We start from the raw sequence: 27,500 nt of genomic DNA, 5'->3' as shown, positions 1-27,500 counted from the left end.
CGGACAGTAGTTGTTCTTACAAGTGGGGGCGGCGGAATAGGATTTATACACGATAAGGAGTTAGGATGGCCGTCATCTCTGCGCACGGGGTGAAGATTGACTAGCCACACTGTCTGTCTCAAACTCATCAAGTTTTCCAAACACCGGGTTGGATTTCGAAGTCTTTCTTTTTCGTGACCAAAACAATGGTGTTTTTATTGGTACTTAGTTTATTTTTATTGAAGAGTCCATGCACGGCCGTGCGCAATGTGTACTCTAACCACTGGGCAGTGCGCATTGCAGGTGGTGCCGGGGAAGCAGACCACATTGCCGCTAAGTATGGATACACCAACTTAGGACAGGTAATGCATGCCTTGTAATGTCTTAAAACTGCTGTATAGGCCTTTTACTTTCAATATGTGACATATTATAATAAGATAAAGTCGGTGCTTTTGGAAGATTGCGTTGATTAATGATTTAAATCTTAATTCAAAGCTTATTTATACTTGTTACTCCTAATCATTTTGCATTTACGCCATAATGAGAATTAAAACGCCACAATGGGAATTAAACCTTAATAATGATTATTTCTTTATGTCTTTCTTTATCCTTAATAATTTGTTTTTTTTTAACTGTTTGGAAATTATATTAAATTCTAGCAAGTTTACTTGTTTCTTGTAAGTAATAACGCATTGCTAAACAATGTCTATCGTTTGTATTGAGTTGACCCAATCGGTTACACAGTTCAAACTTTATGCCGTAAAAGAATGACACAATAATTGCTTTAGTGACCAAAAACCTTGCGCGTAAAACGTAAACCCCCCAAAAATGTTTGCCCTCCTCAGGTTCGATTAAAGTCCATAACAATTTTAAACCGAAACACGTTTATTTGTTGTGAACATGTGTTTTTAGTTTTTAACACACCACTGGGATTGGGCACAGTGGCCTTCAGGAAGGGAAGTCAGTAACCAGTCAAACGGAAATCCAAGTTGCATAAGTCTTAAACAGGGTCTAGTTTGGCGTTGTTTTAGCAGACGTTTTGAAAGCCTGCAGGGGGACCGGACGAGGAAAGAAACAGGACAGGGTTGTTATGGGGATGTTTCGGGTGCGTATCTCCATCTGTAATCCATGGAAAGATGCGCTCCACTGCCAGCTCAGCGCATGTGCCAGTGACATTCCAGCACACGCCCCGTTTTTTTTTATGGGATTATTGCATATTTGCAGAGAATAAGTCGGCACACCGCAGCTCTGATAAGGACATTGTTCTCATCCACACACGCACGCAGGCACACACGCGCATACACACGTAGACAGGCAAAAAAAAAAGCATGTTATCCAAATCAGAACAGTCTAAATGTCATACATAATATGATTCTCTGTATCTGTACACACAGACCGTTGTATGCATAGAGCTGAGTGTGAGTGATCTGTGTGTGGGGTCCATGTGATGGGTCAGATAGGAGGCCTGGAGGACCACTACCACTTCCACCACAGCAGAGTGGTGCGGCGGGCCGCCTTCGCCCTCAGAGGAGACCACAGCTTCATCCACACGGACCCCGGGGTAAGCCTGAGGCATACCGCCTGCCCGCAGTGGAGAGGGGAGAGAGAAACAGCCTTGACTGTCTGCCGTTTCTTAAGTTAACAATGGACTGCATCACCAGTGTCCACTCAAAGTGCTTTAAAATATTGTGGCGAGCAGCACGGGAAGGACGAGACGGGAGCCCAGGGTGAACAATTATGCAGTTCCGTGCCCCATACACCGCACGACTACGGACTGCCTTTATTAACAATGAACATAAGAGAAACACGGGACACCTGACCAACACACACAACACTCTCACTAATGGTCCCGATCACACAACAATGGAACAACACACAATTAACACACAACCAATAAAGACCCCAAACCCGTTAACCCCACTTAACCTAACAGAATAAATTAACAAAACCCCTTTTGTCAGCTGACAACCCCAATTCCCAGAATCCCCGCGGCCCCGGAACATGGCGCCCACACCCGTGGTCGCCACAATATTGCCATATTGACACACACTCACTCATATACACACACACACACACACACACACACACACACACACACACACACACACACACACACACACACTCATATACCGAAGGCGGTGTCAACCATGCAAGCGACAGCAAGCTCGTCTGTAGCAGTTAGGGTAGAGTGTCTTGCTCACGGACACCTCAACACTAAGCTAGATGGAGCCAGGGATCAAACTAGCAACCTTCCAAATGTGAGTGAGTTGTCTTTAAAGTGGTTGGCAGGGACTTTGGTGAGATATGTATTAGACCGTTAAAAAACAGACTCTCTTACAGTATTCAGAATAAAATATCACTCCATGCCTTAAGCTATGTCTGTGATACACAAAAATGCGTAGCATATATAAGATATGAGATACACTTTATTATCCTTGGAGGGAAATTTGTCTTGACCTCCAATGCTGTCACATATAGCATTATATTAAGCAAGAGTACAGAACACATGTGGATTTATTTATATTTTCGCAACACTTTCTTTCCTTTTCCATCACTGGAGACACGATAGGATTAATAACATCTGTACACACCTTCTTCTGTGGACAAGTAGCCGGTACAGTTGGAGGAACATTGTAGTTTATTTAGTACGCATTCCAACCCTTAGTCTACTGGTTTCTACAATACTCAGTCAGTACTGTCCCTAACGTATATGGATCATTTCTATCTATCGGTCAGTGTTAACACATCACAATTTCATTGCACAAAACACTCCTGTGTTTCTCTTGCTCCGCCATTTCCATTTAAAACACAAAACCACCGATGGCCTGACTTCTTCCTTCTGAGGAAAAAGATCAAAACCAGATGGCAGTAAAGCTCCCGTGTGCGGTGGGGAACTACAGGTAGTGTGGAGAAGGCCGCTCTCGGATGTACTGCTGAGCTCCACTGTCATATATTCACCAAATCTTGGTGTACTTAGGGCAAAGCCACAGGTTCACAAGGATACAGTAGTGTCTGGAGAACCAGCCTCATGATAATCCCGTTGTCTGAGTGGTTCGAGAACCAACCCCCGATCGGTCCATCTATGTTTATCAGTGTCCAGTTATCTGTCTCTACGTGTGGCAGTGCCATTTCTTAGCGGTGTTTCACAGCTAACACTATTGATTTGTGCAGTGACTCTCACTATCTATCTTTGTGTTAGGTGGACTGGGCCGAGCAGCAGCTAATAAAAGTCAGAGTGAAGAGACACGTCAGCCCTGATCCCAACGCCATTCATTTCAATGACCCAAAGTGGGCCAACATGTGGTACATTGTAAGTACATGCACTGACTTTTACTGTCTGTAACATTTGGGAGGGTAGTGCTTGAATGAAATATAGTGAAATTATATAATAAAATAAAATAACAGGGACACTTGGACCAGGAGAATAACAAAAATCCTTTTAACTGTTAATCTTGAGGCAGTTTAACAACAGAACGGGTCGTTAAATTACACTTAAAAGCAAAACATTATACTTCTATAAAGAACCAAGCTCAATACCTGCATGGCAGTAAGGTCTTCAAATATACAGTTAATACAGAAAGGTTCATAATGAAACACACAATTATATAAAAAAGGTGATGTGTGTTTGTTGATCAGTATGTACAAGTACCATCATACTTGCTCTTTTATGTTTACCTTGAAAACTGAAAGAAAACCCTCTTTGGTGCTGTTCCTTCTATTTGTAGGGTTGTGCCAGTACCAGCAGCAACATAAACAGCAGCTGTCGCTTGGGGATGAACGTGATGGCCGCGTGGCAGAGGGGCTACACCGGCCGGAACGTGGTGGTCACCATCCTGGACGACGGCATCGAGAGAAACCACCCCGACCTCGCCGAGAACTACGTATGTAGAGACGTCTCCCCCCCCCCCCACCACAGCTGACCTTAGCTGAGTCTTATTCATGAGCAGACGAAGTGAAAGCCAAGTCAACGGCCCAGAGCGCATTACGGTTACCATCACGTTGCTTGGTTCATACCCGGCGGCTTGTTTGCATTCAGTCAGTTTGTATTAGTATTTGTTTGTAATTATAAATTGAATTTAAAACAAACGCTGGAAGGTAGAGGAAAGTAGTGTGTGCTGTTTAACCAAACGTTCTAGTTGAGACATGAAATTGTGAGACGCATAAAACACCAACTGCAATCTGCCTTTGTATTGTTTTTTGGCAGATGATGTTTATGATCCGCTGTAAATATATTTATTTCTTCCAGCTGACCGGTCTGGTCGCCCCGCTAAATCATAACTAGTGTCTGGTGTGTTTTGTTTTTGCATATGAACGATAAATCTGTTGAAGGCGAGATGGGGCCATAATGCACAGGGAATAATAAACCTGCTTCTCTTTGTGCACTGTTTACACTGTGGGTTGATTCTAAGACTCCTTATCTCTTTTTCTTAAGGACCAACTGGCAAGCTATGATGTCAACGGCAACGACCATGACCCCACCCCCCGCTACGACAATAGCAATGAGAACATGTAGGAGCACTCTTTCATTTATTCATCCATTTATCATCTGTCCCTCCATCCATCTATCATCCATCATTAAGCCATCCTTAATCAGTCCATACATTGATCCTGGATGCTGGATTCAAAAGACTCAAGCTGCAATGAAACTGCAAATGCCCTCACAAAAAAACAACCTATATTCATGCAGTGGATGCTATGGAGACACTGTGTTTTGTATTTCTAATTTCACACACATGAGCTCATCCTCCACCTTGCATTAACAATCTCAGAAATCTCTCCAACTCCCATAACCGATAAGGGGCGATAAGGCATTGAATTCAACAGCCTCCAAGGCAAATGTAATGAAGCTGATATGAGTCCAGCATTACGTTCACCGTTTGGGATCCAAGCTTTAAGTAGCCATTTTGATGCAGTTGTGATATAAGCTTGGATCAGTTTTTCTTGCCGTATGTTTCTTGCCAAAATATGGCTTCAAGCAATGCAGCACTTGTTTTGTATATCCTTCCAACTCCAATTACTGAAGAGTGGAGCCCTTAATTCAACTAGTGCTAAAACTCACAGCAATCAAATGATCTCCCAGGTGTGAATGTGTGCAGGCTGAGTCGCCTCTCAACTTTCTTGCTCTTAAATTTGAGATCAATATCTATAAGTGACCATAGGCTTGATGAACATCTGGTCTGCATCGTTGCGTTTATTGCCATGATGAGTTTATCCATCAGTAAAACGTTCAATGCAAAGCAATTCCCCTCCTGTGGCTTCTCAGAGCCAAACCAGCAAATGCAAATCAAATAAAGAGCAAATGCAAAAGCATTTCCAAAACTCTTTTCCCTCTCTCCCTCTCACAAGTCAGACTTAAGATTAATATCTGAGGTTTGATTGCAGACGAGATCATAACTGGGTTAACTGGGCGTTTCACTTTCTTTCGCCTCGTGTTGCGGGGATATGTAAGCACGTAATTGGCACACTCTCTGGCAATTTTACCGCCCCCAATAGAGTCGACTGATATTAACGGCCCAACTTGAGTAACGTGGGGGGGGGACTGAGACTGAAATCAGTGATTACGCCGGCAACAGCCAATTGGAATAAAGAAACGGCCCGGTCGTCGTGTGGTTTTAGCACAGCATGTCTTGATTATATACGCCTGATTCTAACTCCACATCAGCATTGGATTGGCATCAGATCGCTGGCCATCACAACACACAATAGGACGCCAGACATTGTTCCAAACCCAGGAAAATAACATGTTGTTTTGTTGTCTCCCACCTAACCTATTTTCAAACACACACACACACAAACACATACAAACACACACACGCACACACGCACGCACGCACGCACGCACGCACACACACACACACGCACACACACACTCCGTAGACACGGGACAAGGTGTGCCGGGGAGGTGGCAGCTGTGGCCAACAACTCGTACTGCATCGTTGGGATCGCCTTCAACGCTCGCATCGGAGGTACTGTTCCTGTTGTTGTTGTCTTTCCTCTCTCAGGCACAGTTTTTTGGCCTCTTAAGGGCCGATTACTGGCAGACGCTTCGACGCAGTCGTGAACCTGTTTTGGTTCTGCGTCGGGTTGAAGGGAGCGGACCAATCACAGCCCTTGCTGCTGCGTCGCCTCGACGGAAGGTTACGATGTTTGGGAGGCGCACGTCCGGCCCTTGCGGTGGATGCAAGGAGGGTCCACAAGGACGTAAAGGGGTCCATAACCCCCTTACATTGTGTGAACATGGGACCATAATCAGCCCTTTATTCTAAAGACTAACAAACAAACAACTAGTGAACAGCATACCGGGACACGATGATGCCGTTTTCTTTATGTCTGTATTTCTTTTGTATGTATTTTTTTGATTACGTCAAGACGCAATGAAACCAAAACGGGTTTAAGACACAATTCAACATTCAGTTGAGACCAGGGAAAACTGTTTTGACTCGTATCCACTCGTCCTACCCAGTGCCATGGCTTCTTACCAAGCCCCAAGGCACTGTGGATGGCTGAAACCTGATTTATGCCAGGCATGATGGGCCATGATGATGTCATTTTTGGTTGCCGCCGGCTACCACAGGTCACCCACCGTGACTGTAAATTAGATTTTACACCCTAGTATTGTAGTAGGTGAAATGCCATGTTAGCAGAAGCAGTGGTCTGATGTATTGGGTTTATCTGAGAGCAATATTTACTTTGAATTTAGCTGTCATCGCTTCTGCCAGTTCTCTGCTCCTCTTCTCGAAACACATTCTCAGTTACTGCTGTCTTCCTCTGATTCCTCCTCCTAAAATGTTTCAGAACAAGATTGAAGTTCAAACCGTCTGCATAGCTCTGTCTGTTGCGGGACACTGAGAGCTCTGCTTTGTCTGTTTTGTTCCAGAATGTTTCGATTTTGGATTTGATTTGGATTTTGACTTTTGATTTTGACCGTGAATCGTGCAACGAACAACTCTTCGTTGTTGTAGTTTAAGTGGCAGAAACGCAATCAGCCTCCCTATTTGATTCCCCAGGAGTACATCATGTATGTATGCCCATCAGAACACGCTATCACAGCTCAGATGCCCTCCACAGAACCAAAGGACCCCAGCGCCAATGTCTGTGGCTAAAAACAGCACTTGCTGTACAGTTGATATAGGCCCTCAATCAAGCAATTGATGGCAAGCAGAGGGGAGCCGCCGGGCTCAGGGCCAACATAAATGTTGTTGTGGCAAAACGGTGCCACTAAACACTGCGGTTCAGCATGTTTAAAAAGCTAATCTGTACCGGCTCTATTTGGGGTGATACCAGTCCCACGTCTCTGTCTACTCCATAATTAGCTCACAGAGAGTGACTCTATCACTGGACTGGGTAAGGCTGTTTGCTGTGCTCTATTTTGGACCTCGATAGATCAATACTGTCCTGAATAGGCCAACTGTTTTTCAAGCTCTGGATAATTGGTACGTTTTCCAGACAAATATATGATCATTTGTTTGGATTAGGGTGCCAATAAACAGAAACCAAGGCATAAGGCCGTTTTTCACACTGCATGACTTCTGCTTAGAATAATAACAGATTTGAGGTTAAGCATAAACATCTTCTAAACTTTGAGCACAAAATGTCCATTTACTGTAATGCTTCAACCGGTCTTTCCTAAGGGTACATGTGGAATGAAACAATACCCTAAGCATTTCAATAACCACATCTTTTGCAACTTTTATGTTATCATTCATACATCTGAACGTCTGGAGCTCGCCCCAGGGCATGCTGGGAAATTAGCTCTGAAAGTGAGGTTAGCTGAACTTTCTAAAAGACAGAAAGCTACAGTCTCACAATTGCGCTGTGGAAAATAACACAGTTACACTTGGTAAGTTGGAAGACTGACTTAGTTGATGACATGGATGAAGTACTTTATACAGTAAAATAACCAAACAGTTTCTAGAGTTGTAATTACATTTTTTTTTATATTTGACTGAATAAAGGCCAAAACAAGGCCAAAACAAGATGAAGTGGTTGTACACCACAGCTCGTATGTCGGTGTTCAGGTATTCGCATGCTGGATGGAGACGTGACAGACTTAGTGGAGGCCAAGTCCCTGGGGATCCGGACGGACTACATCGACATCTACAGCGCCAGCTGGGGCCCCAAAGACGACGGCAAGACCGTGGAAGGCCCCGGGCCCCTGGCTAAACTGGCCTTTGAGAACGGCATCAAGAAGGTCTGACAGCTCACACACGGCCAGTATTTTGTTTATATTTATAAATGAGGTACAGTTGCTATTTGTGTTCATTTGCTTCCACATCGTCTTAATTTGGCCATTGGGTTTTTACTTGCTTCGTTTGCCATGCATTTTAACAATTTTAAATTTGCTTCCAATTTGTAATTGATCCAACACTTTAATCCACAGTGGATAAGATTGTCAAATTCCCTTTTGATTTAAATTCAGAGTTCTGATTGTTGCATAAACTTCTACACTACATGATAAGATAGCAGTGTAATTGATAGCAGCAGAATTGATCAAACCATCACATATCTTATAAAAAATATATGCATAAAATAAATAGATCAATTAATTAATAAAACAACCTCTTTCCAGATTAAAATAATGAACTACAGATTCCTGTTTAAAAAGTTAGCCAGCGCTTCAGCGAATGACATTCAAGCAGGGATCCTCACAGACTAATCCAGCTGCTGCTCTGGTGCTCTGTGTGTGCTGGCGTCTGACTCCCTCTCTGCCCAACACAGGGTCGCAAGGGGCTGGGCTCCATCTTCGTGTGGGCGTCGGGGAACGGCGGTCAACAGGCGGACCACTGCTCCTGCGACGGCTACACCAACAGCATCTACACCATCTCCATTTCCAGCACCACGGAGAAGGGGAACCGGCCCTGGTACCTGGAGGTGTGCAGCTCCATCCTCGCCGCCACCTACAGCAGCGCAGAGTTCAACGACAGGAGGATAGTGAGTCAAAGTTCGAAAAGTGCTTCGTCCTCCCCCAATGCTACAATTTGTCGTGCAGTAGGTAGTGCACAATCCAAGTCACACACGATCACACACGCAATAAAAAACACTAAACAATCAATAAAAAGTAGTCTATATATATATATATATATCACACACGGCCAGTATTTTGTTTATATTTATAAATGAGGTAGAGTTGCTATTTGTGTTCATTTGCTTCCACATCGTCTTAATTTGGCCATTAGGTTTTTACTTGCTTCGTTTGCCATGCATTTTAACAATTTTAAATTTGCTTCTAATTTGTAATTGATCCAACACTTTAATCCACAGTGGATAAGATTGTTAAATACCCTTTTGATTTAAATTCAGAGTTCTGATTGTTGCATAAACTTCTACACTACATGATAAGATAGCAGTGTAATTGATAGCAGCAGAATTGATCAAACCATCACATATCTTATAAAAAAAATATATATATATATATACACAAATATACTATATATATAAATATATATATTATATATATTTATATATAGAAAGGCAGAGGCTCAGCATATCCAAAAGTTCTTTATAGAATTTAGAAGTACACTGGCTGCGGGTACAAAAGAGTGTTTACATCTCTTGGTTTTGAGTTGTGGGAGTTTAAAGTTCTGCTGCCCCCTGTGGAGCCTGTCTTGGACGGGCCTGTGTCTCAATGGGTTGATTTGTTTTGTTATGATCCAATGTGAGTCGAATCTACCCCAACAGCGATTGTAAGATTGACCCATTTTGGGTGTTAAAGCAGCAAAATTATCAAACATTTTAGATAAAAAAGGGTGATGACTCTTAACATAGAGTGACCTATGCGCAAAATACATCTAATAGAATAAGTAAGTTCGTTTACGTGATCATGATATTAATCAAGCAATGTGCTGAACAGATTGCAAGATAAACTACTGAAGGTCACTTTTATTAGATTTTATTTGATGTTAGTACGCTTCATGTATTGCTGAGTCTCATGTACAGATCTGACCACATCATCGACAGCACTTTCTCAGTACGCGGTGCTGGTCCAAGTAGGGCAAACTTCTCGACAGCATTTATTCACGTTTTTATGGTCTGTGAACTTTTCCATTGCCTTATTTACGAGTCCTAAAGCGCCAGTGATGCCGTGCGTTGCGGTGTTGTTTACGACCCCGTGCACCTCATACCATATATTTCCAATGTAGTTTCTTCACTTTTAGCTTTGGCGTGTACAGAGGTGTGGTTTATTTATTTGTCTTATTATCTCGTTTGACACATGAGGACGGTAGGCGGATAGATTCATTGGGCGGTAAAACGGCCTCTTTGTGGTGGTGGTCGTTCACGGTCGTGGGGATTGGAGGTTATGCGTTGATGGTTATTCTACCGAGGGGCTTTTCATCTCAGCCAGATCCTCGCTGTCACCTCTGCTGCCTTTTCATTTTTATCTCCTATGCTGCGCGGTCAGTCGGGGGCTCAGGGGATCCCAGTTAACCGCTGTGAACAATGGAATGGAAGATTTAGTGGAGTCGGGTTTTCCTGCTTTATTCACTCCTCTCTTCAAAGTCCAACCATATTATTTGTACTTTGTTTGAAACGTCTGCCAGGAATTCGGAAAGTTCACTTCTAACTATTTCTATTATCTATTTAGCAGGGTCAGCCTAGGCTGACTGCAGTCAGCAGTCAGCTGGGGGCCAAACAACAATGGGACAAAACCCATCCACATTTCCAATCCACAAGTGTGGTCACACGGAGTGTCTCTTTGAATGACAATTTTTCTGCGAAGCAACAAAACAACAGTTGTTAACATCCATGATGCAAAAACAAATTATATGTAAATGTATGTCTTTTCATTTGTCTGCTCGATTCGATTATTTTGCGAGTCCGAAGACTTAAGAGGAAATATATTGCATTGATTTGCAAAGGGAAAAGTCAAGGCTCTCACCTTTGTGACATGACAGTGTAAATATTTCTGATGGACTCCTGGGCCACAGGTGCCTCTGCCGGTGGGGGTCAGGCCAATGCAGGTGAACGGGACCCCCTGCTCTAACCCAGGTGTGTTGTCCTGTACGCAGGTGACCACAGACCTGAGGCACCGCTGCACAGACGGCCACACGGGAACGTCGGTCTCCGCCCCCATGGTGGCCGGCATCATCGCCCTGGCTCTGGAGGCCAAGTCAGTCCCGGAGATCTCCGCTGTTACACTCTCATCCGTCTCTCTTCATAATTGTTGTGACCAATGGCGTTGCTGGAGGCGGGGATCTTTTGGTGCATGATTGGCTAACAGCGAAAAACGCAAACTCTGCCAGAGCTAGTAAACCCCAAAACACTGACACACGTGCGTTTATAGTTTGGGGTGTCGTCTGAGGTTATCACTGCCAATATTGCGGTTCTTTCGTAACTCAGACCCACTTGTGAGGTCCCCCATATGGTTCTTTCACAATGAAGATAGATAAGTGGGCCAGGGTGGTGGGGGGAGATCCTATAAACAGTGTCATCTGGCGTTCTTAAGCGAGGGACAGAAGTTTGGAGGAAGTTCCAGGAAAGCTGCTCGTGTTTGTTTGCTTCTCAGTATTCCTGGAAGTGGCATGATGTTCCTTGAACAGACGAGTGCACAACACACCACCCCATCTCTCATTCTGAAAGAGTCTGATCAACAAACTCTTTAAGTAACATCAACAACCATCTCAACATAGATAAAGGGAGAACAGCAGGTTAGCAGGATTTTACCCTAACAAAAGACATAACCATAATCATAACTAACCCCTACCCGGCCCCTAACACTAAATCGAACAAAATAACAACAAAATGGACTTAAGTACACACAAAAATACAGTCATCCTAATCCAAAACTGAACCTAAACCCTAACCTAAATCCTAACCATAACCCTTTTAAATGGACTGCCTGTAGAGTCCTTAAATCCATAAAAACTTTGACTTTCCCCGAATCTTTGGCTCTTCGAAAACGTTGAAACTTGTACATTTATTTAAGATTATTACGAACATTTGTTTATGATTTTTACCGTCTAAACCCACATGTCTCGCAATCCAGTGCTCTGAATGCGCGCTCAGGCGGGCTGCAGTTCACTTGGCGGCAGAAGGGGGCAGTTAGAGTTTGTGCTTCTTACACAGTCCCCTTAAGCTGACCAGTGTCTCTCTCCGGTGTCCCTCAGCCCTCTGCTAGGCTGGAGGGACGTGCAGCACCTGCTAGTGCAGACCTCCAGGCCCGTCCACCTGAAGGCCTGTGACTGGAAGACCAACTCCGCTGGACACACAGGTACCCCCCCCCCCCCCCCCCCAACAGATACATACACTGTAGTGTGACGCAAAACGTGTTATGATGTTCCCATTTGGGATTAATAGTCCCTCTTTCTTATCTACGATGTCAATTCATTCAGGATAATCCATTTTTACACTTTTTAAAATCTGGTTATTTATTGTATTGGCCTGTATTTTCTGCTCTGATTTTCCATCTGGAATTATTAAGTGTTCTTCTATATTTGGGAAGGACTGGCCATCTGGAGTACCGGCAGTTTTCCCAGTGAGGCGTCGCTTAAACAACAATATCCAAACACTGTGTGTCAAACTGCCCTGGGCGGCCGGCCCGCAGCCCTGTTACATCTGTCTATAATTGCCAGGCCCGGCATGATAAGAAACATGCAGAGCACATTGGAATCTGACCGCGGCTGTTTCTAGACAGAGCAGAGGGCGCTGAGCTCGGCCCCACCGTAGCCGTGATAATGCTAAATGATGCTAAATGATGCTAAATGATGCGGTTGTCAATTGCCATCCATCGTCATAAGATATGGCAAGTGGACATTGACTTAAGTTGGTCATTAAACGGGCCCGCATTATGTTTCCCCCCTTCTGCCAGCCGCAAAACAATATATACAGTTTTCTTATCATGTCTGAGTCAGCACTTTCCCGTTATTGTTGGTATGGTCACCTTCAAGCAGGTGTCGGTGTAAGTGTGCTTTTTTAAATGCTTTGAATGTGTTTTTTTTTTTTTTTTTTAATAGCACACTAAGCTCAGTTGTCAACTCAGTCCAAAACTCAAGTTCATGACATTACTTTTAAAAGTAACTTGATGCAGTACAAGATATCCTATATTTTAAGTTACTTGTTACTACTGAGAAAAGTAACTTGTTTGTGTACTTTTGCATTGCCAAAAATCCACACCCTGATTATTGTGCAGGTGCTTTGCAGTCAAGCGTGTATTAAAAGTAATATTTCAAAGATTTCACCCCTAATTACCTGCCTGGACTATGTTGGATCATAGCGAGCAACAAAAACGGTCATATCAGTGAGTGGTGAATTTTTTGTGGCGATATCTTCCACTCGATGTTTCGATGAATGCTGAAACAACAGGCAGGAGGCTGAGCTTTACGTCCTGAGTGTGCTCTGTTTATGGAGTAACGTCGTAGTGTATAAAGGCTCTCTGTTCCCCTGCAGTCAGCCACCTGTATGGCTTCGGCCTGGTGGATGCTGAAGCGATGGTCGTTGAAGCCAAGAGCTGGAGGAGCGTTCCCCCCCAGCACACCTGCCGCACATCTGAACGGCACTTCAAGTGAGTCTTGGCCTGTGTAAATATACACCGAAAAACAGGAACGCTTCTATCCAAAGCCGTCTGCAGTGAATCCAGACATGGGTCATTAAGGTAGTGATTACTAAGGGGTCTGGCTGAAGGATGCGTACAGGAAGGCTGCGGATGGGGATCCGATCCATTGCCTTTCTGACGCTACATCAGCCCGCACCCCAATTAGCAAGTTTGCCAGTAAAGCTAGTCTTCTAGTGTAGATTATAGCTTTAGGGATACATGGGTGAAACAGGACTCTCTGAGGTCAGTAGGGATATCTGCTGTAAACTTAGCTAACCTCATTGTATGAGAACACAGATACAAGAGGTTACGTATGGGGACAAGGAATTGGTGCTCTGTGTGCGGTAGGTCACAGCCTGCAGGGGTTTCCTTTCCCCACTGCACTTGTTTGTGTGAACAAATACCGAGTTAACCCGTCAGACGTGATTCATGCACATGAGACTCACTGATACTCCATTCTCAGTTTGGGATCTACTTCATGGCGTCACTGCTGATGGTTAAGCTAGCTATCGTCATCTTTCCAGGTCCCCTGTGGGGACTTAGCCTCTTGTTTGATAAAGAAGGATCCCTTTTACAAACTTACGGGGAAGAAAAGAGGGTCAGTGAACAGTCAGTTTACGTTGGACTTATGTCTACTTTTGGACTGCGTCGCACTGGCTTCTTGCTGGGATCTTTTCAAAAGCTCAATGAGTATTGCATAATTCATCACCATCACCACGACCGTTTGTAAACAGTTCTCCTACATCTGTTACCCGTGTTGGGGAATCTGTCTCTTTTAGTTCTCTAATTATGAATGACACAACACAGACAAATAAACAAACACACACACACAGACACACACACACACGCACACACACACGCACACACACGCGCACACACACGCACACACACGCACGCACGCACACACACACACACACACACACACACACACACACACACACATTTAGATTTTGTTTTAATTGCCTGGAACTGTCAGTATCAGATAGATTGTGCTTATTCACGCCTGAACACATAGGCACAGGAAAACATTCTGCCGGGATGCCCATTGAGGAGTAAAATGAGCACTGGTTGAAATATCCAAATGGCTATACATCTTCCTATGCCTCCATTCCAAAGTCATTAACATATATACAACATATACATACATAATATATTTAAGTGATTTCTGCATTCAGCAGTCATTCATGTGTCTTACTAGCATGTGTGTGAGGCAGCAAGGTGGACCATCTTTTCATCCGATAAACCAGTATATAGTATACAGAACAAAGAACTGTTGTCCATTTCAAGTTGAAAATGTAACTGTTTAAATGCATTTAGAAAACAAAAGCAAACATACCTTAAAGTACAAATACAAAAAATAATACAATTTTTAAATAATACGAATAATATATATTCAAAATATTAAAAATAATACAAATAATAATACACTAAAATTACAATTACAGCAGCAAGACTGATCGGCACCCATCTCACCCCCCCTCTCCCTCTCCCTCTCTCTCTCTCTTTCTCTCTCTCTCTCTTTCTCTCTCTCTCTCTTTCTCTCTCCCTCTCCCTCTCCCTCTCTCTCTCTCTCTCTCTGCTCTCTCTCTCTCTCCCTCTCTCTCTCTCCCTCTCCCTCTCTCTTTCTCTCTCTCTCTCTCTCTCTCTCCCTTTCTCTCTCTCTCTCTCCTTTTCTCTCTCTCTCTCTCTCGCTCTCTCCCCCCCCCCCCCTCTCTCTCTCCCTCTCTCGTACCTGGGCCCCAGGTACATCCGGGCGGGCCAGAGTGTGAACAGCACCATCAGCACCTCCGGTTGCTCCGCCGAGGGGGCGGGGCTTGGCGTGGTGTACCTGGAGCACGTGGTGGTCAAGGTGCTGCTGCTCCACCCACGCAGAGGCGATCTGGAGATCGAGCTGGTCTCCCCCACCGGCACGCGCTCCCAGCTGCTGGGGAGGAGGTGAGAAAAGAGAGACCAGCAGATGATTACTTATCATATCGTCATACCGCAAGGGATGTTCGGGTGGTGAAGCAGGGAGTAAAGGATGAGAATAGAATAGTGTATTAAGAGTAACAGCGTTGATGTTTAACCTCGTCTGTGTGAGGAAAAAGTAGTCGACATTTTGATGAAGGTTATGTAGATGCAAAACCATAAATGTACACATTATCGACGACGTAAGAGAGATGAATCTGGGGATTTGATGTGGGAAGCAGGTGGAGGAATACAGTGTTGACTGAAACAATAACATGGCTGAGCTTACTGAGCTTTTATGTAAACAGTAGAAATGAAGTTCTCATATTTTGTTACATTGTCATCAAACGTTCACCATTCACAAAGATAAGATGTAGCAACTGATACCGCGCTGTTATATAACTATATCAAATAACAGTATCACAGTACTGCAACACATTAGAGAGGACACTGGCTTGTGAGGATGAGACTCCTAAAAGTATATCAACACAGATCATCAACACAGGTCTATCAATATCAGGGGTCTGCCAATCATTGCAATTGAAAAATCGAAATATGTATTGTTATAAGGGGAATTTACAAGAATAACTTATTTTACCTTAATGTAACTTGCATTATTGCACATTTAATTACACTGCATTGAGATGACATTATATTATGATGTATTAAATTACGTTCAGATGTGCATGATGCCTAGAGAGCTAGAGATGGTTAAAGTGCCGTGATTTACTTAGTGTGTACTCAGGGAACTCAGCAGGGGATTAAAGCCTTAGCAAAGGGCATTCAAAGTTAACTCAAGTCATACAGGGACTGCGATGGACTAATACCCTCGTAAATAAAACCTGATGAGATGGCTCGTTCTGGATCCTCCTCAAGACCGTCTGGGGAAATATGAACAACTTCAGACGTTGTGAATCATAATGACAAATGTGATGTGCAAACGTGGTTCCCCTCTCTTCAGTTAGTTGTGGGGACTGGGGAGAAAGGACCGTCTCCAATGATCAGAGAAATGTACTCACAAACACAGTCTGCTTACTCCACTCAGCTGGGAACCAGGATCCAAACACATGGATTCTTTTTTTGCATCTGGTACACAACGCATCATGCAAAGACATGTTTTTGATTGTAATCGGGATCCTGCTTTTAATCTTTCGGGTTAGACTGCTTTGTTTTAAGTTTAAAAGTTGCTGTTGTCTTTATTATACCAAGGCCTTGCCCAAGCAATGGAGTGCCTATATTTTGTGTACAACAGTTTTTTAACAAGATAACAAACTTCTCTACATGACCAGTTTATCAGCATGGTAATGCACAATTTGTCGGAATGTTTCATTTTCTCCTGCTGAAGTCAAAGTCCAACGTTAAAATTCCCTTCTTAAATTGTAGGACAGTGGAAAGCCATTGGCTCTATCTGGACTGAGCCACTTGTAAATTGGACGATAAACTGGTTGGGCATGACTGCTTTTTATTACACTTTATGAGGGCAAGGCAGTGCTGGATAGAGGAATTTTTGGAGTAAGGAGTCCTCATTCTTAATAATGAGAATTCAATTTTTTGGGGGATTTAAGCATGCCAGATGGAGTTGTAGAAAATGATTGAGACCACAACTTAACTAAACTTTATCGACCATTTGCCCCTGCAGTGTTCCTGACGTAGTAACACCAAAAGTTTCCACTTGACGGATCAGAACATTTTACAAAAAATGGTGTTTGTAGGTCCTTTATAATTACATAATTTAGAAATAAATGTGACATTATCTATCTCTCTATCTTGCTATCTCTTCCTCTTGACCTATCTCTCCATTTTCATCTCCATATCTATCTATCTTAAAACATATAAGAGTGTATATCACTCTTAATATGTTGTAGGCAGGGTGTGCATCACTCTTAATGTTTTGTGGACGGATATTTTTCACTCTTAATGTGTTGTGGACGGATGTACAGTGGGGCAAAAAAGTAGTATTTAAGTATTTAGTCAGCCACCAATTGTGCAAGTTCTCCCACTTAAAAAGATGAGAGGCCTGTAATTTTCATCATAGGTATACCTCAGCTATGAGAGACAAAATGACAAAATAAAAATCTAGAAAATCACATTGTCTGATTTTAAAGAATTTATTTGCAAATTATGGTGGAAAATAAGTATTTGGTCAATAATAAAAGGTCATCTCAATATTTTGTTGCATGCCCTTTGTTGGCAATGACAGAGATCAAACGTTTTCTGTAAGTCTTTACAAGGTTTTCACACACTGCTGCTGGTATTTTGGCCCATTCCTCCATGCAGATCTCCTCTAGAGCAGTGATGTTTTTGGGCCTTTGCTGGGCAACACAGACTTTCAACTCCCTCCAAAGATTTTCTATAGGGTTGAGATCTGGAGACTGGCTAGGCCACTCCAGGACCTTGAAATGCTTCTTACGAAGCCACTCCTTCGTTGCCCAGGCGGTGTGTTTGGGGTCATTGTCATGCTGAAAGACCCAGCCACGTTTCATCTTCAGTGCCCTTGCTGATGGAAGGAGGTTTTCACTCAAAATCTCACGATACATGGCCCCATTCATTCTTTCCGTCACACGGATCAGACGTCCTGGTCCCTTGGCAGAAAAACAGCCCCAAAGCATGATGTTTCCACCCCCATGCTTCACTGTAGGTATGGTGTTCTTTGGATGCAACTCAGTATTCTTTCTCCTCCAAACACGACGAGTTGAGTTTTTACCAAAAAGTTATATTTTGGTTTCATCTGACCATATGACATTCTCCCAATCCTGTTCTGGATCATCCAAATGCTCTCTAGCAAACTTCAAACGGGCCCGGACATGCACTGGCTTTAGCAGGGGGACACGTCTGGCACTGCAGGATTTGAGTCCCTGGCGGCGTAGTGTGTTAGTGATGGTAGCCTTTGTTACTTTGGTCCCAGCTCTCTGGAGGTCATTCACTAGGTCCCCCGTGTGGTTCTGGGATTTTTGTTCATCGTTCTTGTGATCATTTTGACCCCACAGGGTGAGATCTTGCGTGGAGCCCCAGATCGAGGGAGATTATCAGTGGTCTTGTATGTATTCCAGTTCCTAATAATTGCTCCCACAGTTGATTTCTTCACACCAAGCTGCCTACCTATTGTAGATTCAGACTTCCCAGCCTGGTGCAGGTCTACAATTGTGTTTCTGGTGTCATTTGACAGCTCTTTGGTCTTAGCCATAGTGGAGTTTAGAGTGTGACTGTTTGAGGTTGTGGACAGGTGTCTTTTATACTGATAAGGAGTTCAAACAGGTGCCATTAATACAGGTAACGAGTGGAGGACAGAGGAGCCTCTTAAAGAAGAAGTTACAGGTCTGTGACAGCCAGAAATCTTGCTGGTTTGTAGGTGACCAAATACTTATTTTCCACCATAATTTGCAAATAAATTCTTAAAAAATCAGACGTGATTTTCTGGATTTTTTTTTTTCATTTTGTCTCTCATAGCTGAGGTTTACCTATGATGAAAATTACAGGACTCTCTCGTCTTTTTAAGTGGGAGAACTTGCACAATTGGTGGCTGACTAAATACTTTTTTGCCCCACTGTATATCACTCTTAATGTGTTGTTAGCAGGGAGTATATATCACTCTTGATGTGTTGTGGGCACAGTATATGATCACTCTTGATGTGTTGTGGGCAGGGTGTATATCACTCTTGAGTGTATGATAACTCTTGATGTGTTGTGGGCAGGGTGTATATCACTCTTGAGTGTATGATAACTCTTGATGTGTTGTGCACAGGGCCAACGATAACTCCAACGAGGGCTTCAGGAACTGGGAGTTCATGACGGTCCACTGCTGGGGGGAGAGGGCCGAGGGAAACTGGACCCTGGAGATCAGAGACGTGCCCTCTGAACGACGCAACCTCCAAGTGCTGGGTGAGGGCTACGACCTCTATACATAACCATACATGCATACATTTTTATTTACATTTACGTTCTTATTTAACCTTTGTTTAACCGGGATAGTCCCATTGAAATTAACAACCTATTTACCAGTACCAGCAAAGGAGGTCGTCATGCATACACGCACACACACAAATACAGAAACACACAAACTCACTCATACGGACACATGGACACTCTCACAGGAATGCACACAACTGCATGCACAAATGCATGCAAGCACACACACACACACAGACACAAGCATGCACACAACCGCATGTATGAACACACAAACATGCACAAACACACACACACACACACACACACACACACACAAGCATGCACACACACACACAAGCATGCACACAACCGCATGTATGAACACATAAACATGCACACATACACACACACACACACACACACACACAAACACAAACACACACACGCATGCACAGACACGTACAACATAAGCAAACAATGCTTCACATAAAAACATTTCCAATATTATTCTGATTGTCTTCCCAACCGTGGCGTTGGCACAGCTGAGTACAGGGAGAGAGCCAAGATGAACAATGCAATCGTTCATATAGCAGATCTCTGGTCTCGTTCTTGCTCAGACTCTGCAGTGAGCACAGCTGATTTCAATCTAGGTGTGATAACAAGATCATTCACAGCAGACGATTCTTACTCTTCTTAACCTGAGGAGCCTCACTGAACAGGGAGGGGGTATCGAGGGATGGATTGGATAACACTGTTCTACACAATACGTCCAATTATGTAGAATATAAGGGGAAACTTGTATGTAATGGCCGATCGTATATAGTTTCAATAATGTAGCATATACTGTTAGTAATGTCCAACTCAACTGTCTGTGATGTTATGTTTTGTATATGCATTCACATTGTTACTCATATTGTGTCTACAGATGGATTTTCAGTATTTATATTTTGCAGTGCTACCATTATTTTGGTCTCTTCCATTTCTACCGTCAATTTCTAAATGTCCCGTCTGAGTGCAATGAAAAACCATAGTATCATTATCGATGTTATTCGGGTTGTGTTTTTCACAGGTAAATTTAAAGAGTGGACACTGACCCTTCACGGCACATGGGAGCACCCATACCAGTCCCACGAGGGCCAGTCCTCCCAGTCTAGTACACCAGAGGTCCCCAGCCCCGGTCCGGTCCCCGGTGACCTGCAGGAGGATGAGTACAACGGTAAACCAGTACCACCATGCATAACAAATAGCGTCCCACCCCAGGAAATCCCACATCTCTCATAAAGAGAACAATGGGATTCTGGGAGGATCGAATTTTTGGACACACAGAATTGTTCAACACTTGTGACTTACTACTAAATATGGAGGAGATTATTATGCTATGGATGAAAGGTGCTGATGATGCTCTGCTGTATGAAAGCATCATCTCTGATGTACGATATGATGTATGATACAATCCAATGCTTGCTCTCTCATCAAGGTCCGTGCCACGACGACTGTGTACACCAGGGCTGTTACGGACCGGACTCAGACCACTGCCTCAACTGCATCCACTTCAGCCTGGGCACCGTGAAAAGTGGCAGGTAGGACCCCAGAGGGGCAGAGATGAGTTCAAGATGGATAGATCAGTGCCGTGGGCACAAGCTTGTCCCATGATGTGGGACAGGAGAGAGTTCTAGCTAGGGTGTTGGACTTCTAACTAGGCTACGGATGACGCTAGGGTGTCGTCCGTAGCCTCACCTGTTAGAGTCTTACCTACCTGCTCCTGTCTAGCTGCATTCCCTGCTAGTAGCTTTGGATGAATACACTACAAAATGATCATAGGTTGTTAAGATAAATACATTTGGGTGAAGAAAGAGAAACAACAATATATCGCTGTCGTTAGAGTAACGATGTTCATAGAACCAAGTTTCAAGCACTGACAATCGCTAGGGTTAACCCATTCCCCGTAGACAACAAAGATAGCTAAGATAAGATGCTACACAACGCTAAACACTATAACTGCCAGGACGTACAGCATACAACAAGTGCGTAGCATACAGGAAGTGTATGATAGTTACCGACAAACCCTGCTGTCCCCTTGGCGCAGAGCGTGTGTCAGCCACTGCCCGGGGGGTTTCTTCCAGGACCCCGTGGCGCGGCGCTGCAGACGCTGCCAGGCGGGCTGTGAGCGATGCTCAGGATGCGGCTCCGCCCAGTGCCTGGCCTGTAGGCGGGGCCTCTACCTCAACGCGCCCAACTCCACCTGCACCCCGGCCTGCCCCCCCGGGTACTATGCGGACGACGGTACGACACTGACGAAGCACCGTCTTCATTGGTTTGAGTTTGTAGTAGATGAACAGACGGACAGGATGAGTAAATGATACTTAGACAAATATGCTAAATGTGTTTCTAATTCTTAATGCAGAAGGTCTTGTACGTGTTGTACTATTTCTGCAGCGATGGAATGAGAGCCATCTGTTCCAGTAAGTCTGCTTTTAGATGATTATTTAAGTCTTCAGGGTAATATCTCAACTCTGATGGCAGACAAGCGCCAATCTGGGTGAAGGGGGCACTTCTACTTTGTTTCTACCAATCATGGGGCTGTAGGCTCAGATCTGTCGGCAGAAGTTCTGCTAAAAGACAGTAGGGTGGCTGGATCCCAGATCGGTAACAATAGAACAACAGTAAAATACTTGATTCATGGGGAGCCCTGGTGGCGCACTGTGTTACAGCGCTTACCATACAGGTACAGTCCTGAACGCACGCAGGGCGGAATCCTGCACGTGGTCATTTGCTGCATGTCCTCCCCTCTTTCCCCATACCTTCCTCTCTATAATAAAGCATAAAAAATGCAAAAATAAATCTTTAAAACTACTTGATTCATATGGGTCATATAAATAATACCCCATCCCTACCTTCCACTTGATCGATATTGTTTTTGAATATTGTTATGTTATAGTCCAAAACACTGACGACTTTATCGGCCCCCTACCTCCTCCCTCACTGTGTGTCTCCTTCCACGGATGCGTCTCCAGGCCAGGGCCGCTGTCTGAAGTGCAAGGAGTCCTGTACGAGCTGCGTGACGGAGGCGGACCGGTGCACCGGCTGCAGAAGAGGCTTCAGGTTGGTTTGACGCATAAAGAAATGACAGAAATAGACCAGGCGGTGGGTTCCTGACCGACGCAGCACGCTGTCGTTTTCTGTAGGCTGGCAGGGATGACGTGTGTTCTGGAATGTGGCACCGGCTCTTTCTTCAACTTGGAGGAGATGCAGTGCCTTCCATGCCAGCCCTCGTGTGCAATGTGCACAGGTCAGTGTGTTCTCCATCCGGTCACAGTTTCAGTGCGTCATCGATCCTGTCACTGACTGCATCGATGCTCCGATGTGATACTATTTACTGAGCATTGCAGAGAATTCCCCCAATGTTTAGGCCACTCTATATGGGTGACATGAACAATGCCTGGTTATATTGTTACATTAAAGGTGTTGTGTGATTCAATCAGCAGCCTGGCCATAGTTTGTGCACACATAGGTGGATGGTTGGACGTTTCTGGATTGTGCGTTTTGCGGCATGTGCGCTAATGCCCTTATTGTTACCTTGCATTTCAAATCATTTAGAAGTCGGTTAAGTTATAGCACGACATATTGCCTTAATGGATGGCGGTAAATCAGGCTTAACAAAGGGGGCGCATCAGACTGCATCAGGGGGGACACAAGGTCATTTCACCTGCCCTGTCTTGTTTGAATAAAACAAGGCGGGAGAGAGACCAACTTGGAGCCTGACAGCAATCGGGACAGATGCCCTCCCTCAAGACGAGAGAGAGAGAGAGAGAGAGAGAGAGAGAGAGAGAGAGAGAGAGAGAGAGAGAGAGAGAGAGAGAGAGAGAGAGAGAGAGAGAGAGAGAGAGAGAGAGAGAGAGAGAGAGAGAGAGAGAGGTTAAAAAGGTGGAGGATGGGGCCTCTTGCTGGGTGAACAGTAGGATAGGGAGAGAGACTCATCGACATTAAAGTGTGACCCGATGCGTCAAACCTAATTACAGGAGCAGCCCCAAAGACAATTAATCCAAGCTTTTCTTCAGACAAACGGAAACAACATCCAGATTTCCACCAAAGAAGGCGCTGTGGTCAATATTTCCTTTAATTATTTATTGACAGCCCAACCCTCTGTTCTATGTGTAAGCTATTTTGCCTCTGGGTGATGATATTCATTGAATTGAATCCGAGGTCTCTCTTTATCTCCATCCATCCCCCCGAAGGGCCAGGCCAGGGGGAGTGCAACCAGTGTGCCCCAGGCTACCTGCAGCAGGAGTGGCTGTGTGTGAAGAGCTGCTCAGCGGGCTACTACTCCAGAGAGACTGCAAGGCTTCATGACAAGATGTGTCGCAAGTCAGTTTGTGTGTGTGTGTGTGTGTGTGTGTGTGTGTGTGTGTGTGTGTGTGTGTGTGTGTGTGTGTGTTCGAGCCTAGGTGCATGTTTTTGTTGAGGTGTGTGCGTTTGTGTCTGTGTTTGAGTGTAGCTTTGTGTGTTCATGTGTGTTTGTGTGTGTGTGTGTGTGTGTGTGTTTATCTATGTGTGTGTAGTTCACCTCTACCTTCTTGGTTTTCCCAGTCTATTTATTAAATATGACAGGAATGTTACCAAAAACATGTTTTTTCTGATTTATTTGGGGTTTTAGATAAAGAAAAGATAGACGGTATTCAGAAAACTCTTTAATCAAAAATCAGACTCATAAAATACAAGAAATGTGTTTTGGGCATTGCATTGAATACGCTTTATTTGGAAGCAAAACAAGACAAATGCTTAAACATTTGTAATCTCTATGTGTCCTCATTTCCCCGGGCCCCTAGGTGCGAGGAGAACTGTGTGAGCTGTGAGGGTCCAGGGGCCTCCTGCACCCAGTGCAGAGAGGGCTTCAGTCTCATCAGCAGGACATGCCTCGCTCACGGCACGTGTAACAACGGTGAGCCCTGTCCACAGCCGCTCTCAGGACGTCAGCGGGACCCTAAATGTATCTGCATATAACCTTGTCTTATTAGTGCTACAACTAGGGGTCTGGTGACAGCAGATTTGGTGCTGGTCTTAAAGAAAATTCAAACCCTCATCACAAACAGCAATCGCAAAATTGCGTAAGGTATAGATAATGTTGAATGTTCTTATACCTGACAAATCCTCACAGACGTAAATGCTTATTATCTGTGATCACATTAATCGCATTTCCACCAAAATCCTAGAAATAGGAAAGATTGTTTGAGAGAGATATGCAATTATATTTAGTTCTTCTCTCAGATCTGGTCAGGTTGTTTTGAGTAGAGTTCCCTCCCAAACCTCTTTCTCATTTCCTTCGGATGACCTTTCACAGAGGACATGATTTGTTACCCGTAGCTAGAACAACCAAGGTTTGAGTTGTAGCTAACTTTGTTGACGGTATTAGTGAGTTTCTTATACCATACATTGCTCAATGTAACGTCAACGTTAGTGATTATAGCGGCTTTATCGCTTTGAGTTGCTGTCATGTTGAGCATGTTGATGTGCAGCCTCAGTGTCTGGCATTTTATTTATTTTTCCACCAGTCTACCTCATTCTCTTGGCAAGAAAGGAAATGGATATTTTTGCTAAAGTAGAAACAGACACGGCTGAGGGAATATGCCCTGATGTGCCCAATACTGGAGCGAGCATGACAAAGACCGACGGCTGTCTCGAAGCTGGTTTTATAACTTCTGTCTAGGAGATTTGTAGTTGTCCAAAGGATGTCTGTAGAGAAACCTTATTGTGTGTTTGTGTGTGTGTGTGTGTGTGTGTGTGTGTGTGTGTGTGTGTGTGTGCGCGCGCGTGTGCTTGTGCCTGTGTGTGTGTGTGTGTGTGTGTGTGTGTGTGTGTGTGTGTGTGTGTGTGTGTGCGTATGCGTGTGTCAGTATGTGTGTATGTGTGTGCGTGTATGTGTGCGTGTCTGACTGTAAGCATGTGTGTCTTTGTGTGCTTGTACATGTGTGCGCGTGTGTTCTTAAGAAGGTTAAGCGTTAAAGTTCTAGTCCAGCTGGCAGTATTCTCTTATGGGCATTTTGCGGTCCTTTAAGAAATGAAAAACAGCTTAACATACAGATTTTCACCCAACAAAAGTTTTATCCATCACATTTGATTGTTGGAAACAATACTGGCTCTCATTTGGGTGCTGGCTGGTTAGACCACAGCTGTATGGAGACAATGTGAAACCGTTTTTTTTAAAGAACCAGTCACACTTTAATGTGTCTGCCAAATGAGTCTGGTCAGAGAGAGAGAGAGAGAGAGAGAGAGAGAGAGAGAGAGAGAGAGAGAGAGAATCTAGTAAAGCGTTTTCAAAGAAACTGCTATTGTTGAAAGATAATTCTTCTTGTTGTGGTCTCACAAGTTTCTACATTGTTTTAAACTGTCCAGGACACTTTAAAATGAAATCCGCTTCACTTAACCTTAGGCCGGGTAATGTATACAGTATTATCTGTACAGCGATACAGTGGACCAAATATATATAATATAAAGTATGGGGGCTAAATACTATTAACTAGAAGACTATATATTCTGTGTGTCATCCTCTCTATGATGTAGACCTTGGTGTCCTGTAACTATTATGTTGTATTCTTGTGTAACTTGTATTCTTTTTGTTAATATAGTCTGAGTATATATGTTCCAGCTGCTATTGCTATTCAGGACCTTTAACCATTCATATGCAAATGTATCCCACACACACACTAGCGCTCACACACAAAGACACACACACACACACACACAAACCCATGCACACACACATTTTTGTATTTACTGGTGTTGTATTAAATACTTCTCTCCTTTGAAGTGAGCTGAAGTCCTTATGTATTCTATGTGGATAAAGGGGTGTAATAGGTTTATAGGTTTCTGCTCTCCTGTGCCTTCTAGGCTTATTAAATGCCGGAGAAGGACCTTTTCTAGTTTGCTTGTGTTTCTGTTTTTCCTTATCAGCGGACGAGGTGTTCTGTGATATGGTGAAGTCCAATCGGCTGTGTGAGAAGAATTTGTTTCGACAGTTCTGCTGCCGGACCTGCCTGATGACTGGCTAGAAGGGTCTATATATAAACAGTATATATTTATATATATACTTTTTATATATATATATATATAAGCTAATAATGCTATACATGGTTAAGAAACCTACTTCAAAAACCTGTTGATCTTGAATGGTATAATTCAGTCTTTTAAGATGTAGGATTTATAGCCTTGAATTGGTTCATATGGAGGACAATGGTGATGGACGTCATGTTTGGTAAAGACATTGTTTCTTTGAGGAAAGTTTTGTCTCTTCAAGTGGAGACATATGGTTTATCATGATATATTTTATGAAACAGTGTGGCGAGACTGTATATTTTATACTCAAACACTGCACAAAAACAAGCAGGTGCTTTTTTACATGCAAGAATGTCTATTAGAGTCACTTATTCCATCCAATCCAGGAGATCTGTAACCTAACCAACAATGAGGAATTCAGTTCCTTTTCAATGACATGCTAATTAAATAAACAATGTACACCAAAACCTACACTGTTACAAATGTATGTATGCTAATATGCATTTTGAATGTCTTAAATTTTTATTTTCATATACAATTGTCTGCATTTTGTATAATTTCTGTGTTTGGTATGTCTAGAATAAAGTAATTATTGATGTGATACGTCTCTTGTAATGTCTTCATTGTGAGTATATCATAGCAGCCATTTAAATACATCTGCACTGGCGTGTAAACTCAGAATCGATATGTTGATTTGTTTGTTTGAGGTCAGTTTTTCAGAAAGCTACCTAGCCAGGGAAGGTTTTATGGACAAATCTTAATTGGACTCAAAATAGATACAGCTATGGGAGCTGCTTAACCCTTGTCTGGGATAAAATAAAATGGGGTCAACCAGCAAATCCTGTATATATTTCTTTGCAATACTTTTGTTTGAATCTCCGGGGCATTCTGGACATTTCTTTGGACAGAATATCTGTGGACACATGTAGGAAGGATAAATGTTAAGGGGCTCAAATATACAATTTAATTGGACATTTAATTTCCTGATATGTCAAGTGGGAACAAACAAGTCAGCTGTTCTGGCAAACAACCAAAAGTTCAAGTCCAGAAATAGCAGCAATTAGTGGAACTGAGCTTCATTCCTAACAAAGTCACACTTGTTTTCACA

General features: G+C 43.5%; 1 protein-coding gene across 1 annotated transcript; it reads left to right on the top strand.

The window, feature by feature from the left end:
• The first annotated feature begins 75 nt into the window (after positions 1 to 75).
• pcsk6 (proprotein convertase subtilisin/kexin type 6) lies at positions 76 to 26,882 on the top strand. Its single transcript, XM_079736281.1, has 21 exons — positions 76 to 341; positions 1,436 to 1,540; positions 3,179 to 3,289; positions 3,705 to 3,860; positions 4,412 to 4,488; positions 5,857 to 5,945; positions 7,998 to 8,170; positions 8,698 to 8,910; positions 10,986 to 11,086; positions 12,084 to 12,187; positions 13,363 to 13,477; positions 15,251 to 15,442; positions 19,197 to 19,333; positions 20,412 to 20,558; positions 20,820 to 20,922; positions 21,429 to 21,625; positions 22,357 to 22,444; positions 22,528 to 22,631; positions 23,578 to 23,707; positions 24,169 to 24,281; positions 26,291 to 26,882. The coding sequence occupies exons 1-21, from the start codon at positions 186 to 188 to the stop codon at positions 26,386 to 26,388; spliced, it is 2,709 nt and encodes a 902-aa protein (XP_079592407.1). The 5' UTR covers positions 76 to 185; the 3' UTR covers positions 26,389 to 26,882.
• Positions 26,883 to 27,500: the final 618 nt, after the last annotated feature.

Source organism: Pollachius pollachius (genome assembly GCF_949987615.1).
Source record: "Pollachius pollachius genome assembly, chromosome: 5".
Taxonomy (NCBI): Eukaryota; Metazoa; Chordata; class Actinopteri; order Gadiformes; family Gadidae; genus Pollachius; species Pollachius pollachius.
This window is presented reverse-complemented; position numbering and strand designations above follow the sequence as displayed.

Coding starts and splice junctions, on each gene's coding strand:
- pcsk6 (XM_079736281.1), top strand. CDS start 186: ATGGTGTTTTTATTGGTACTTAGTTTATTTTTATTGAAGAGTCCATGC. Junction 1,541..3,178: donor TCATCCACACGGACCCCGGG/GTAAGCCTGAGG, acceptor TCTTTGTGTTAG/GTGGACTGGGCCGAGCAGCA. Junction 19,334..20,411: donor ACGCAACCTCCAAGTGCTGG/GTGAGGGCTACG, acceptor TGTTTTTCACAG/GTAAATTTAAAGAGTGGACA.